The 17,250-nt window shown below is 39.2% G+C and overlaps 2 protein-coding genes across 7 annotated transcripts in view; one reads left to right on the top strand and one right to left on the bottom strand.

Annotated features, from left to right (window-relative positions):
* LOC137241140 (tropomyosin-1-like) overlaps positions 1-17,250 on the top strand; it is an 857,608-nt gene that overhangs the window by 146,631 nt on the left and 693,727 nt on the right. The window lies entirely within an intron of this gene.
* LOC137241137 (uncharacterized) overlaps positions 11,773-17,250 on the bottom strand; it is a 32,581-nt gene continuing 27,103 nt past the window's right edge. For both annotated transcript variants that reach the window (XM_067768415.1, XM_067768416.1), the window contains exon 6: positions 11,773-12,064. In XM_067768415.1, the coding sequence (XP_067624516.1) occupies positions 11,919-12,064 (146 nt within the window). In that variant the 3' untranslated portion in view covers positions 11,773-11,918. The remainder of the gene's footprint in view (positions 12,065-17,250) is intronic.

The raw sequence follows: 17,250 nt of genomic DNA, 5'->3' as shown, positions 1-17,250 counted from the left end.
GATTTTATCACATATGGGCATATTTTTCAGTGTTATACACATATGTATGTGTATTTATTTAAAACCTTAAAGCATATATGTTTATAATATATTCTGGGCTACGTCGAAAAAAACGTATAATAAAAACATTTTTATATAGTTCATTGTATAACTTTTCAGCGACCAAACGTAATGAGGACCTGGGTTTTGCGTACAAAGTCCTTTGGCTAACATTATTCAAAAAATTTTCGCTCTGCGTCCGCCGAACTATGTGGAAGACTCAGTAAATCATATACAAAACCAAGCAGTTCTTCAAAACACTTTTCGTTCATACCATTTCTATATTCTATAAAAGCTTACTTTTTCGCAAACAGCTAAAACGTCTTTATCAAGCTTAAAATAACAATTTATTCAAGTACGAAAAGTTATTTATTAACGGTATTATAGAAGCTTCGGTTTCTGTTAATACCTTGTCGGTATTATTATGTTGTACATAAAACTTGCATATCACATCTCAAAATCAGCGTTTTTGCATTTGCTTTAAGAGTTCAATATAAAAATCTAAAATATTTTTCTTACCACAAGTCGCTGTACATTTGTAAAGTTATCGCTTTCAAGAAATACTTCAGATTTACTTCCAACAAAAATATTTTTTAATTCAAGGTAGTAAGTTTTATCACTTAAATAAAAATTTTTCAAGCATGCTATAGGGGAGTGTAGTAGTTTTATACAAAACGCCAAAAAATTACACGGCTATGCATTTGCTACGTCATGGAAAATACGCAACATAAAAACCCGTATTTTATTTTTTCAATTTTGAATAGCAAATTAACAACTATCAAAACAAAAGAAAATATGCAAACAAAAATTTTAAACGAAAAAAAGTTGTACAGGATCCGTAGCTTTCATTTGCTGTAGCAACGTTTCCAACTTCAAATACACAAAATTCTGAACTCCCTAAAGTAGGGAATATAAGGGTACTTTTTGGCACTTTTCGTAATTTCTGCCCCATTTTAACAGATAGAAGCTTCGAATTTCAAACAATGCTTACATATATTACAATGTTGTCTAAAAAATCGTAGAGATCGGTCTATATATAACTTATGTCACATATTTGCAACGCATCAAGGTTGCGTATTTGCCATAACGTAGCAAATGCAAAGCCGTATATAATTTTTTCGAGAATGCAATGCTAAATATCTATTTCTTTTGGAATGCAATCCACAAAGCATGTTTTTTTATCCAAATTGTGTGGTATATTTACAGGCGCGCATCAACAGAGCCTAGTTACATTGGATTTTTAGCAGGGCTTTATTTAACAATGCCTTGGCTGTTCACTACTAGTTACTTACTTACTTACTTAATAGACGCTTAACCGTTTAAAAGCTATAAAACAACGAAATATTTTTTATGTACTCATTATGCATGAAGTTGCTCAAGATAAGCTTGAAGTGTGCTTCAGTTTGATGGTATAGGAATAGCAGACGAATCTTTTCTGATTCGAACTCTTTATTTAAGGTATTGTCATGGATATTAGCATCACTAAGCTATGCCATGCTAAGCGATATTTACGTCAATAATCAAATCATGTATACACATATATAAGGCAGCCGAGAGATGTCACACACAGATGCATTTACTTATACGAGATCGGTCTATATATAACTTATGTCACATATTTGCAACGCATCAAGGTTGCGTATTTGCCATAACGTAGCAAATGCAAAGCCGTATATAATTTTTTCGAGAATGCAATGCTAAATATCTATTTCTTTTGGAATGCAATCCACAAAGCATGTTTTTTTATCCAAATTGTGTGGTATATTTACAGGCGCGCATCAACAGAGCCTAGTTACATTGGATTTTTAGCAGGGCTTTATTTAACAATGCCTCGGCTGTTCACTACTAGTTACTTACTTACTTACTTAATAGACGCTTAACCGTTTAAAAGCTATAAAACAACGAAATATTTTTTATGTACTCATTATGCATGAAGTTGCTCAAGATAAGCTTGAAGTGTGCTTCAGTTTGATGGTATAGGAATAGCAGACGAATCTTTTCTGATTCGAACTCTTTATTTAAGGTATTGTCATGGATATTAGCATCACTAAGCTATGCCATGCTAAGCGATATTTACGTCAATAATCAAATCATGTATACACATATATAAGGCAGCCGAGAGATGTCACACACAGATGCATTTACTTATACGCCTATGTATGCGCGCGAGACTGTAAACTACAAACATTCACATCAATAATTCAATCATTATGTATCTACATAAACGAAACAATAATTGCGTCAACATATATGTACCATGTACGTATACGAGCAGCGGAGAGTCAATGCACTAACACATGCATATATCTGAAAAGTTTGAGAGCTACTGGACTAGTAGATTCTGGAAGCGCCTAAAAGATGTATAAAATTGTGCAATTTTAGTTATAGCTGAGAAGTTTGAGAGCTCTTGGACAATGCTAGTAGATTCTAGAAAAACGCGAACGAGGAAACCAAAGAGTATAAAAGGCGACAGATGTAGAGGCGCTGTAATTCAGTTCAGTTTGAGTTGAGCTATCAATCAGTTAGTGATTAAGCACGCGATCTGGCGGCCAATAGTAGAGTTTCATTTGAGTTATGAATCAATTTGGTTATTAAGCCAGCGAGTAGCAAAGTATAAGTGTTATTGTTAAGTACTTTAATAAAGGCCATTTTTCCATTATTCAAAGTTGGAGTTACTTATTCAACAGCTTAGTGATTCCAACTTAGCAGAGGATTGCAAATAAGAGGATTTGCAGCAAATTCGTTACAATTGGTGTCAGAAGAGGAATTGTTGAGTAAATTCCGAAGATTGGGAATACAACTTGGACATGGCAAAGTTCAGTGAATTGAAGATCCAGCAACTGAAGAAGGAGTTGGAGAGCCGTGTGGATTGAATACAAGCGGCGTTAAACTCGAACTTCAGGCACGGCTACGAGAGGCAATGGAAGCAGAAGGAATTGATGTGGACGAGTATGTGTTTTATCCTGATGGGGACGAGACAACAACAAAAATTGAAGAGAAAAACGAAACATCGCAGACAATTACCAGCTCAGACTTGAACATGATATTGGCTGCAATAACTGCTCAAACATCGACAGTAACATCCAAGATGGAAGCGCAAGAGGCACGTATAACAGAAATGTCATCACAAATATCCACCAACATGTCATCACAACTAGAAGAACAGAAAACGTATATGTCATCTCAACTAGAAGAACAGAAAACGTATATGTCATCACAGATGAAATCCCAAGAGACACGAATAACATCGAAGATTGAAGCACAAGAAATGCGTATGTCAGGAATGTCGACACAGATTACATCGAAGATGGAAGCACAAGAGGCACGGATATCCGAAATGTCGGCTCAAATTTCAGCACAGATATCATCGCAGATCTCTGCTCAACTGGAAGAGCTAGAAGGACGTATTTCCTCGAAGTTGGAGGCGCAAGATACAAAAATTTTACAGTTTGAAGAAAAAATCGAGGCCGAGGTGCATGCTTTGAGAGGACGTATCGAGCAGTTGCAACTAAATGGCCCAGCAGTATCAACTAGTAATCCAAAGGTAAAAACACCATCCTTTGACGGTTCTGTTCCTTTCCAGGTCTTTAAGCTACAGTTTGAGAAGACCGCAGCAGTGAACCAATGGAATGCTGAAGATAAATTTGCAGCTCTGTTCGTGGCACTGAAAGGGCCTGCCGCGGAAATCTTACAGACCATCCCAGAGTACGAGCGGAACCACTACGAAACATTGATGAGCGCTTTAGAGAGACGTTACGGAAGCGAGCATAGGAAACAGATATTCCAAATTGAGTTGCAAAACCGCTACCAAAAAGCAAATGAGACATTGCAGGAGTTTGCTTCAGATATTGAAAGATTGGCTCATCTTGCAAATGCGGACGCACCCGTGGAATACACTGAAAGGGTAAAAACCCAGAGCTTCATAAATGGCATACGAGATGTGGAAACGAAGCAGGCTACATATGCGAATCCAAAACTAACGTTTGCTGAAACGGTATCGCATGCACTGACTCAGGAAACAGCCTCACTTTTGAGTAAGCCAGCGTACAAAGCTCATCGCGAGGAAGTGGAAAAGCCAGACTGGGTAGACGCAATTTTGGAAGCATTGAAGGGTACGCAGCAGAAGAATAATGATGCAGTCAAATGCTTTAAGTGTGGAAAGCCAGGGCATATGGCGCGTTATTGTAACACCAACCCTAACAGTTCCAACAATGTGGGTGGTCGCAAACGCAGAGCAGAAGGAGATGAGCAAATCTCCAAGACAAATCAATCGTTAAACTAAAGCAAGTCAGCAACAAGGGGCGACAGCTGACTCCCTCAATTGAATGCCCCATAATCTCTATCTCACAAATTGGAAGAAGGTCGAGCAATCTTACTGTCGGAGGACATGTGGGTGGAAAGGAACGTTTACTGACTGTAGATACGGGTGCATCTCATTCCATCATTCGAGCGGATTTAGTCAACAAGAAGATAAGACCACTGCTAGGAGCAATATTGCGTACAGCCACTGGAGAAGACACCCAGGTAATTGGAGAAGTAGAATGTGAAGTAGCAATTGGGAACGTCACGGTTCTACACAATTTTATAGTGGCAGGTATTGTTGATGAAATCATAACTGGAGTGGACTTCTTAATCAACCAAGGCATCAACATCGATATGCAAAGCAAGACGATGCGATATAAGAACATGGATGTGCCACTTAATTTCGGCTACGAGAGAGGCTACAGCAGTAAACGAGTGCTGGTGGAAGAGAGTCAGCAAATACCACCAAAATCAGAAGCAGTAATCTGGGCAAAGGTTGATGGAGATTGTGGGACAAACAAATTGTGGGTTGTCGAAGCAGCAAATAAATCAGCACTGAACATACTTGTAGGAAAAACCCTGGCTATGACAAAACAAGATGGACGTATTCCGGTAAGAGTACTCAATGAGTTCAAGTCACCATTCAATTTGACCAAAGGAGCTATTTTGGGAAGATGCCAAGAGGCCGAATTAGTTATTAACTTTGAACAGCTCCAGGAACACGGTTCATCTAGAAATACTGATCTTTCAAATGATATCACGGCATGGACGCATGGGCTAGAGGAAGCCTATCAGAGTAAGGCAAAACAACTGCTCATAAAATACGCGAACATATTTGACCAGGATGGTTCCAAACCAGGCCGCACCAATGTTGTCAAACAACAAATTGACACTGGAGATGCGAGGCCGATCCGTCAAGCTCCACGTAGTGTTCCACTGGCGAAGCGGGAAGTTGTGAGTCAAATCATACAAGAATGAGTGACAGCGGCGTCATCGAACCATCAGCTAGTCCATGGAGCTCACCGGTAGTACTTGTAAAGAAGAAGGATGGAAAAATGAGGTTTTGCGTGGACTACCGGAAGTTGAATGACGTTACGAAAAAGGATAGCTACCCGTTGCCAAGAATTGACGACACTCTGGACGCGCTATCTGGTACGAAATGGTTTTCCACACTGGACTTGAAAAGTGGCTACTGGCAAGTTGAAGTGAAGGAGGAAGATAAAGAGAAAACAGCCTTCAGTGCCGGTGATGGTCTTTGGCAATTTACAGTGATGCCTTTTGGACTTTGTAATGCACCAGCTACTTTTGAGAGACTCATGGACCAGGTACTGAAAGGACTACATTGGAAAACATGCTTGGTGTACCTGGACGACATCATCGTATTGGGAAAGAGTTTTGATGAACATCTTAAGAACTTGGAGGAAGTTTTCCAGAGAATAGCTGGCGCTGGTCTGAAGTTAAGTCCCAAAAAGTGTACGCTGTTTAAAAAGGAAGTAAATTATTTGGGCCACAAAGTAACGACAGAAGGTGTCTGTACAGCGAATGAAAAGATAGAGGCAGTAAAGGATTGGCCAAGACCACAGAATCTGCATGAATTGAGAAACTTCCTTGGGCTGTGCACATATTACCGCCGATTTGTACCAAATTTTTCCAGCGTAGCCCATAGTCTCAACGAGCTAACAAGAAAAAATAAAGCTTTTGAATGGAAGAAGGGGCAAGAAGTAGATTTCCAAACATTGAAAGAGCGGTTGTGCACTGCCCCAATGTTGGCATACCCGATTCCAGGATCAACGTTTATTCTAGATACAGATGCGAGCGGATATGCTATAGGAGCCGTTTTATCACAACTGGTCGATGGACAAGAGAAGGTAGTTGCATACTACAGCCGTTCAATTGGAAAACCAGAGAGGAACTACTGTGTTACGCGGAGAGAGCTGTTGGCATTGGTAGAGTGCATTAAACATTTTCACAAATACCTCTACGGCCAGCGATTCCGTGTCAGGACAGATCACGTAGCGTTGAAATGGCTTCTGCAGTTCCGTAATCCGGAAGGACAATTGGCACGGTGGATCGAGCGACTACAAAGCTATGACTTTTCCATTGAGCATCGAAAAGGTAGTACCCATGGAAATGCTGATGCAATGTCACGAAGACCATGTAGTCTGGAATACAGGCACTGCTCAAAGGCCGAGGCTAAAGAAGATATTATAGATGTCCGGCTAATGACTATAACGTGTACGGATGAATGGGACAAGAAACAACTAAGAAAGTGTACGCTAGAAGATACAGATCTGTCACATGTTATGCAAGGGCTCGAACGAAACGAAAGACCAAGCAGAGAGGAGATGTCAGCAGAGAGTCCCATTGCGAAGTCATATTGGACACAGTGGAACAGTTTAGAATTGATATCCGGTTGCCTGCATCGAGTACGGGAGAGTGAGGATGGTCAATGCAAGAAGAAACTGATAGTTGTTCCCAGAAAGAGGATTCCTGACGTGCTCAGCGAGCTGCACAATGGTCCAAGTGGAGGTCATCTTGGAATCATGAAGACACTCGAGAAAATTAAGCAGAGATTCTATTGGGTTGGTTGCCGTCAGTCGGTCACCGAGTGGATTGCCAATTGCAAGGTATGCAAAAGAGCGAAAGGGCCCAAAACCCGAAGTCATGGCCAGATGAAGCAGTATATTTCAGATGCACCATTTGAAAGGATCGCCACGGATGTCGCAGGTCCATTTCCTACTAGCAACCGCGGAAACAAATACGTACTGGTGGTTATGGATTATTTCAGTAAATGGCCAGAGGTATACCCAATCCCAAACCAAGAAGCAGAAACAGTAGCAGAAGTGGTTAAAAACAAATGGGTTGCAAGGTATGGTGTACCAATGGAGTTACATTCTGACCAAGGCAGGAATTTTGAATCAGCTGTGTTCCAAGAAATGTGCAAGAATTTGGGCATTCGGAAAACACGGACAACTGCATTGCATCCTCAGTCCGATGGTATGGTGGAACGTTTCAATAGAACATTAGAGGAGCATTTAAGGAAAGTAGTAGACAAGTACCATAAGGACTGGGATACACACATATCATTATTCTTGATGGCCTACCGATCGGCAGTACATGACACAATGGGCCAAACTCCCGCAAAGGTAATTTTTGGCAATGACCTTCGACTGCCAGCTGATTTGAAGTATGGGATAGATGCCGATGCGGAGAGGAATGTCAAGATATCCACTGGTGTCTTGGAAGAAGAGCTGAGAGAGATACACAATCTGGTAAGGCAACGAGCAAAGATTATGAGTTGCAAGATGAAAGCGCGGTACGATAAAGCACTTAATTCGGAAGGGTTTCAGGAAGGAGATTTGGTGCTGCTATACAACCCACAACGAAAAAAAGGTTTGTCCCCGAAATTGCAGTGTAACTGGGAAGGTCCATACAAAGTTGTAAAACGGATCAACGATGTAGTGTACCGCATACAAACCACTACCAAACCACGAACCAAAATAAAATTGGTTCATTTGGAGAGATTAGCAGCGTTTAGATCGAGAGATTTGTCTGATCGGAGCGATCAGACTTAGGTGGAGGGCAGTGTCACGGATATTAGCATCACTAAGCTATACCATCACTAAGGCCATGCTAAGCGATATTTACGTCAATAATCAAATCATGTATACCAGGGCCATTCAAAACTGAAAGTGCATCTGTATTAGTGAGAGGGCAAAGGTCGCGATGATCGTGCGGGTACATTGATTTTTCATTTAGTCGCTTACTAGCAAGCAACGGACATGTTTATCGCGCATAATTTTTCATACATATTTTGATACCGATCTGCCTATACCCACCACTGATGTTGCTACGCCAAGTGCCAAGCGACGACTAACTCAATTAACGACGACAGAGCGAATCATATGCGTGTGAATTCAGAGGGCCAATTGTGCTATGAAATGAATGTTCCTGATGTATACACATATATGTATAAGGCAGCCGAGAGATGTCACACACAGATGCATTTACTTATACGCCTATGTGTGCGCGAGAGACTGTAAACTACAAACATTCACATCAATAATTCAATAATTATGTATCTACATAAACGAAACAATAACTGCGTCTAAATATATGTACCATGTACGTATACGAGCAGCGGAGAGTCAATGCACTAACACATGCATATATCTGAGAAGTTTGAGAGCTACTGGACTAGTAGATTCTGGAAGCGCCTAAAAGATGTATAAAATTGTGCAATTTTAGTTATAGCTGAGAAGTTTGAGAGCTCATGGACAATGCTAGTAGATTCTAGAAAAATGCGAACGAGGAAACCAAAGAGTATAAAAGGCGACAGATGTAGAGGCGCTGTAATTCAGTTCAGTTTGAGTTGAGCTATCAATCAGTTAGTGATTAAGCACGCGATCTGGCGGCCAATAGTAGAGTTTCATTTGAGTTATGAATCAGTTTGGTTATTAAGCCAGCGAGTAGCAAAGTATAAGTGTTATTGTGAAGTACTTTAATAAAGGCCATTTTTCCATTATTCAAAATTGAAGTTATTTATTCAACAGTTTAGTGATTCGAACTTAGCAGAGGATTGCAAATAAGAGGATTTGCAGCAAATTCGTTACAGTATTTATAATTTTAAGAATATGGGCGAGGAACAGCATATATGCTTTTATTTCGGGATCTGACATTAAATTTGCTAATTGTATTGCACTAACGCCACTTACTTCGAGACACGCACAATGTTACACGACAAAGCGTCCTATGTAAAACCGGCCAATAGCTGTCGGCTCTGTTGGTGAGAGTTACTGAAAATCGATTTCATTCACAGGGTGTTCAAATAAGCAAATTTTTTATCAGCGTTGCGTATTATTATGAAAGTAACAAAATTCAAATCAAAGTACCAAAATCGTGACGGCTCGCCTAAAGAGGACCAAAATTGAAAAAAAGGACCAGCGGACCAAACGGGCTTGGAGCGGACCAAATTTGGTCGAAATGGACCCAAAGTGGCAACCGTGGTTGACAGCGAACAACCACACGAACTGCATTTCTTTGTAAAAATGGTTACAATTTTTGGTGGCACTGAATATTTTAAGTGGCTACAATTTCACAGGGCGAAGTGAGAATCTTAAAAATGTTTGCCCCTGAAACTGGAGATATTTTCGTGTAGAAAAGACATCACCATTAGTTTCTTGACTCTCCGATTAGCGGTGATTAAATTCTACACATTTTAACTTTGTCGTCTTGACAGACTAAGGGTGGATATTGGCGATTTAGTTTTTGGCTTCGATACCATGAAGCCAATACCGAGGCCGATATCAACTCAATGAGTTAACACCATTGCGCCATCTGACGCAACTGTGTTTTGACCCTACGCCACGATACCATGCCCTACCTAGAGCCTAGAGCAACCACGCCATATGCTAGCGTAATAAGGCCAAGAGAATTTTTGGCGCTGCTTAGTTGTGAGTTAGCAGGGTATCACCCCGTGCACTCTAACACAAGTGTTATTGGCGTTACTGACGGCATTGAGTGGAAGTGTTGACTAGCAGCAAATCTCGATAACAGATGTCTCTTGCTCTTACGCTGCAGCTTCCGATTACCGAATTATGCTGCAACTTCCGATTACCGAATTACAGATGTCGCTTACCAGTCATATTACCAGTACTAAATGTGGCGTCACCCAGGGGAGAGTAGCACAGAGATTTACTGGCGTTACTAGCGGCATTGAGTTGAAGGGGTGACAATTAATGTTTTGTCGAAGATGGGTTTGTAGACGCCTGGTATTACTGGCGTCATTAAAAATTCAAAATAAATAGGTAGCTGTAAAACTTGTTTGCGAGGCCCCCTCAGGCGAGAGGCCATCGGCAATGGCCGACGTCGCCGACGCCTAGCGCCGCCACTGCTTCCCACGCATTGTGGTGCGCATTTGCATCTGCGCCTATGACCAACGGCCCTTTGCGCCCTTCTTCATGTACTAGCCTTTTGCACTCCATCGGTGGAACCTCCGCAGCATGGGCCATGTAGCAGGACGCCAGAATAAATGCCTGCTTATTCTTTTGCTCAACGGCCACCACTGCGAGGTCCTCAGTAGTGTATTTAGGCAGCATATATGAATGCAGCTGTTTCCTTACCATACTCGCACCCGTCCTTCCGTTTGCGCGTAGTAAAGGCCAAACCTACGCGCTAAGGCCAGAAACCTTTCCTCCAGATGGGAGCCACGCCTCTGGATCAGCGCCACGTCAAACGAACACTCCTCAAGAGTTAGGAGGAGTTCGTTCGACGCCACTTCACTGTGTTGGAGATTTATCGGTATAACTCGCAGCACCATTGGGCTGTTTGTCCCCCTCCAGCACCTTCGTCGTGACGTCGTCGCACTCCCCTTACCCTTTTGGTTTAGAGTATTCGAGGCCCCCTTCAGCCTCTCGTAGCTGTTGTGCCGGGTGTTCCTCTGTGCGAGTCACAGCACCATTTGGTGGTTGGTCCTCTTCTAACAGCTTTGTGGTGACGTCGGCTACCTCCACCTGTTTTTTTTCTCTTGGGCTTTTGAGGTCCTTTTCGACTTCGCCCACCTCTAGCGTGTTAGGATTTTTATCCTCGGGACTTCTTTTCCTGAGTCGCATGTAAATTTTTCATGTGCAAAAGGACATTTTTCCAAGCTGCATGTACAATATATCCTCCGCTTGCTTGTTTATTTGGAAGATGTAGAACTGACCTTCCTCCGTAGGCCGAGATACAGTAAGCACCTTCCAACCTTGTGTCGGTATGTTCGGATTCTGATTATACAGAAGTCGCAGTGTATCCTCCGACTTCATCACGTATGGTATCTACACTTTAACTTTTGGTACCGTGAAGATTTGCGCTTTATCCACCACCTCAAACAGCGCGTTCGTGCCTCGCCTTGAGGTTTGGAACCACTTCCTCCAGCCACCGCAAGCTCGCGATGTTGTCGCACGCTATCATCTTCACACCATTATACCATCACATATATTGATTCCTCATATTTAAAACGTTGATTTTGTTTCTCAGTTTCTTCCATTAACATATTCTCAACAAGAGTCATTGTGAGATCCTTTTCATCTCGCGGCTCTAGCGCCGTGATGAATGTATCATGTGCTCGGTAAACTACAAGACAGACCAAGCATCCTTTGCATACGTACAGCTGCTTATCCGAACCATTTCCGTATCTTCAACCGCCGGTTCAATAATATTGAAGCATACGTGTCTCTCTGTTTCCATGAGGAATCTGGAGATTCAGGAACAGGACCTTCAAAGGCATCCCAAACCTTTTCCTTCTTCATAATAAGCTGCATTCTATATTTCCACAGCTCGTAGTTATCGCTATACAATTACGTAATCGCCAACTTACCGAGAATTACCGAACAAACATGTTACAAATTTAAAAAATTTCACAATACAGGCCTATAACCTATTGCAAAAATATTAACTTGTAATAAAATAATTCTATATTTTGTAATCAAATTGAAAAATTTTCAGTTTTATAATAATATATCTAACAAATACAAATGACAACTATATGTTTATAATATACAAATGTAAAGTAGATATTAATCAAATATATTTAAAACTTAATCTTCTACATATCTAAAGCATGGTTCGTGGCTGATCGATTCGAGTAAATTTACATTAAAACCGTAGGTCTCTGCAACTTTCTTGTATTCTCTTATAACTTCCTCGGATGGATGAGAGCGTGTTGTATAAACCCAAAGCATTTCTAAATTTTGGAAGAGAAACTAATGTTATAAATATGTTTATATGTGATTTTTTAATGACAAGTAAAATTGTGATTACGTTCGTCCATTTGTGCTGCATTTTTCGAATTTTATTAAAGGTAGAAATGGATTTTTGAACTCTAATCCATTACGTAGACTTTTGGTTCAGGGACTATTTTGAAGAGAAGTGTGGGAATGATTTACACACATCCCCTTTGGAATTTGGTTTGTTAACGAAATTATTACGATGCTCAATGTCATTTTTTTTTTCGTACTTTCCACCGTGTATAAAATTCAACAAAACAACTCTCTTCACCATCGGATGCATTTATCTATTATCTTCCAGTAATATCGGCAAGTGTAAATGTTTTGTAGAAAAAATAGCTAAAACTTATTCCAAATACAAATACACAAAGCCCAACAAAACAGCTGTCTTTTGCTTAATGTTTGACGTATCTTAAATTGAGAGTTGGTGAATATCCCATATTAAAAATTTGCCTACGAATTGTTGTTTGAGTTTATTTCTAGAGCTAATGTTGCAGGTTTGAGAACAAGGCTAACTTTAATTTGGGATTTTCAATTAGAATTCTCAAACCCATCACAAATATGGCCCGAATAGTATGGAATTAGGGTTGCCAGATTTTTATTTCGTGTTAACGGGACAAAGCTCAAATTTAAGCCAAATTCCTGGGATTTTTAAAAATTTCCGGGGACAATTGAAAAAAAAGAAACGCCTATAAATTTGTATGGGTTTCTCATTCGGCGAAATAATTTTTAGATAGAATTAAACTTTTTTAACTCATTTCTTCATAACAAATATTTTTATGAAACAGGCTAACAATTAATACGTTTACTGTGTTTAATGCGAATTCAATATTCTATGGGTTCTTTTTTCAAACGTTATTTTAAAACACAACACTTCCCCATGCAAAGTGAATATTTAGGTGTGGGAAATGTCAAACATTGACCTTCTTCAGAACCACAGTAGGGATGAATTTTTCTTCTTTACAGAGTTGCATGCAGGGATGTCCCGGCCAATACGGCACATTTGGCAACGCTGTGTGGAATCAAGACGATTTTCTTACATGTTTCTTAAGTTGTAGAGAATTTTTATACCCAACTGTACTTGTAAACAGGGTATTATAACTTTGATTGGATAACGGTTGGTTGTACAGGTATAAAGGAATCGAGATAGATATAGACTGCCATAAAAATCATCAATATCGAAAAAATATTAGATTGAGCTATGCCCGTCTGTCCGGTAACATGAAAACTTGAGTAAATATTGAGATATCTTCACCAAATTTGGTACACGAGCTTATCTGGACCCAGAATAGATTGGTATTGAAAATGAGCGAAATCGGATGATAACCACGTCCACTTTTTATATATTGTTACGAATATTAGCAAAACTAAGGAGTGCTGCCATCTCCAGGCCTATGCTAAGCAGTGACGTGAATTCACATCAATAATTCAATCATTATGTATCTACATAAACGAATCAATAATTGCGTCTACACATACGTACACATTCCGACGAGCACCATTTACATACAAGGCAGCGAGAGATGAGATGTCACACACAGATGAATTTCCTTATACGCTTATGTGTGTGCGGGAGACTGTAAACTACAAACTCACATATGTACATCTGAGAAGCGCTAAAAAGTAGACAATTGTAAACAAGTAGAAACTATATGAGAACTATACACACACGAATATAGTTGGTAAGTTCTGGAAATGGAAGAGCCTAGAAGTATGCAGCGTAAACTATAAAAGCGGGGCAGGCGAGTAAGAAGGAATTCAGTTTTGATTTGAGATTTCGATTAAGCGCTATCTAGCGAGCTATAGCAGAATTATTTTGAATAGTAGAGTTTCATTTGAGCTATCAATCAGTTTGGTTATTAAGCTTGCTATTCGTTGCAAAGTATAAGTGTTATTGTGAAGTACTGTAATAAAGGCCATTTTTCAATTATTCAATATTGGAGTTATTTATTCAACAGTTTAGCGATACGAACTTAGCAGAGGGTTGCAAATAAGAGGATTTGCAAGCAATTTCGTTACAATATATAACATTTTGGAAAACACAAAAAACCTGATTATTTAGTAAACAATACACCTAAATGTTGAAGTTTGACAAGTGGACTAATATTAAGACTCTTGATAAAAATTTTAACAAATTTTTTAAAATGGGGGTGGCACTGCCCACTTGTGATAAAATCAATTTTACAAATATTATTAATCATAAACCAAAAATCGTGAAACCTATCGTAACAAAATTCGTGAGAGACGTTGCCTTTACTATAGGGAATTCTTTGAAAAAAAAATTTACGAAATGGGTTAAAAACCACGCCCACTTTTATATTAAAGATTTTTCAAAGGGTCGTGGACGAATAAAATAAGCTATATTTTTACTAAAAAGAGCTTTATATCAATGGTATTTCATTTCCCAAGTGGATTTATAACAATAATTAGGAAAAACTTCAAATTTAAAAAATGGGCGTGGCAACGCCCCTTTTATGACTAAGCAATTTTTTATACTCAGTTGAGCAGAGCTCACAGAGTATATAAACTTTGATTGTATAACGGTTGGTTGTATATATATCAAAATCATCAGGATCGAAAAATAATTTGATTGAGCCATGTCCGTCCGTCAGTCCGTTAACACGAGAACTTGAGTAAATTTAGAGGTATCGTGATCAAATTTGGTATGTAGGTTCCTGAGCATTCATCTCAGATCGCTGTTTAAAATGAACGATATCGGACCATAACCACGCCCACTTTTTCGGTATCGAAAATTTCGAAAAACCGAAAAAGTGCGATAATTCATTACCAAAGACGTATAAAGCGATGAAACTTGGTAGATGAGTTGAACTTATGACGCAGAATAGAAAATGAGTAAAATTTTGGACAATGGGCGTGGCACCGCCCACTTTTAAAAGAAGGTAATTTAAAAGTTTTGCAAGCTGTAATTTGGCCGTCGTTAAAGATATCATGTTGAAATTTGGCTCTTATTACTACATGTATGCTTAATAAAAATTAGCAAAATCGGAGAGCGACCGCGCCCACTTTAAAAAAAAAATTTTTTTTTAAGTCAAATTTTAACAAAAAATTTAACATCTTTACAGTATATTAGTAAATTATGTCAACATTCAACTCCAGTAATGATATGGTGTAAGAAAATACAAAAATAAAAGAAAATTTCAAAATGGGCGTGGCTCCGCCCTTTTTCATTTAATTCGTCTAGAATACTTTTATTGCCATAAGTCGAACAAAAATTGACCAATCCTCGTGAAATTTGGTAGGGGCATAGATTCTGTGACGATAACTGTTTTCTGTGAAAATGGGCGAAATCGGTTGAAGCCACGCCCAGTTTTTATACACAGTCGACCGCCTGTCCTTCCGCTTGGCCGTTAACTTGATAACCTGAGCAAAAATCGATATATCTTTACTAAACTTAGTTCACATACTTATCTCATCTCACTTTATCTTGGTATAAAAACTGGCCGAAATCGGACTATGACCACGCCCACTTTTTCGATATCGAAAATTACGAAAAATGAAAAAAATGCCATAATTCTATACCAAATATGAAAAAATGGATGAAACATGGTAATTGGATCGGTTTATTGACGCAAAATATAAGTTTAGAAAAAAACTTTGGTATGACACCTACCATATTAAGTAGAAGAAAATGAAAAAGTTCTGCAGGGCGAAATAAAAAACCCTTGAAATCTTGGCAGGAATACTGTTCGTGGTATCACACATATAAATAAATTAGCGGTACCCGACAGATGATGTTCTGGGTCACCCTAGTCCACATTTTGGTCGATATCTCGAAAACACCTTCATATATACAACTTAGGGCCACTCCCTTTTAAAACCCTCATTAATACCTTTCATTTGATATCCATATCGTACAAACATATTCTATATTCACCCCTGGTCCACCTTTATGGTGATATCTCAAAAAGGCGTCCACCTATAGAACTAAGGCCCACTCCCTTTTAAAATATTCATTAACACCTTTCGTTTGATACCCATATTGTACAAACGCATTCTAGAGTCACCCCTGGTCCACCTTTATGGCGATATCTCGAAAAGGCGTCCACCTATAGAACTAAGGCCCACTTCCTATTAAAATACTCACTAACCCGTTTCGTTTGATACCCATATCGTAGAAACAAATTCTAGGGCCACCCCTGGTCCACCTTTATGGCGATATCTCGAAACGGCGTCTACCTATGGAACTAAGAATCACGCCCTTTTAAAATATTCATTAACAACTTTCATTTGATACCCATATAGTACGAACAACACATTCCAGGGTTACCCTAGGTTCATTTTCCTAAATGGTTATTTTCCCTTATGTTTTCACCATAGCTCTCAACTGAGTATGTAATGTTCGGTTACACCCGAACTTAACCTTCCTTACTTGTTATGTTTCGGGATCCATAACTTGAAGAAAAATTAGTTCAGAACAGAACCATTTGTAATATGCATACGCAGCCTTGTAACATTATTAAGAACACGAAACAAACAACAACAGCATTTCAAGTGTACAGATGGGTATGTAATGTTCGGTTTCACCCGAACTTAGACTTTCTTACTTGTTTAAAAGAGTGTTTGGTCTCCTAAGATGAACAATGCAGAAAATCAAATTGGGAGCTAAATTTTTCTACACCTTTTGGAAATTTTTGTTTTGTTGCTTCCACGGTTGTATTGCCGTTACTGGAATGGGCGAAATCGGTTGAAAGCACGCCTAGTTTTTATACACAGTCGACCGTCTGTCCTTCCGCTCGGCCGTTAACACGATAACTTGAGCAAAAATCGATATATCTTTACTAAACTCAGTTCACGTACTTATCTGAACTCACTTTATATTGGTGTAAAAAATGGCCGAAATCCGACTATGACCACGCCCACTTTTTCGATATCGAAAATTACGAAAAAAGAAAAAAAAGCCATAATTATATACCAAATACGAAAAAAGGGATGAAACATGGTAATTGGATTGGTTTATTGACGCAAAATATAACTTTAGAAAAAAACGTTGTAAAATGGGTGTGACACCTACCATATTAAGTAGAAGAAAATGAAAAAGTTCTGCAGGGCGAAATAAAATACCCTTGAAATCTTGGCAGGAACACTGTTCGTGGTATTACATATATAAATAAATTAGTGGTAC

This window comes from Eurosta solidaginis, chromosome 2 (genome assembly GCF_040869045.1).
Source record: "Eurosta solidaginis isolate ZX-2024a chromosome 2, ASM4086904v1, whole genome shotgun sequence".
Lineage (NCBI taxonomy): Eukaryota > Metazoa > Arthropoda > Insecta > Diptera > Tephritidae > Eurosta > Eurosta solidaginis.
Note: the sequence above shows the minus strand (reverse complement) of the source record. Positions and strands in the feature narration are given on the sequence as shown.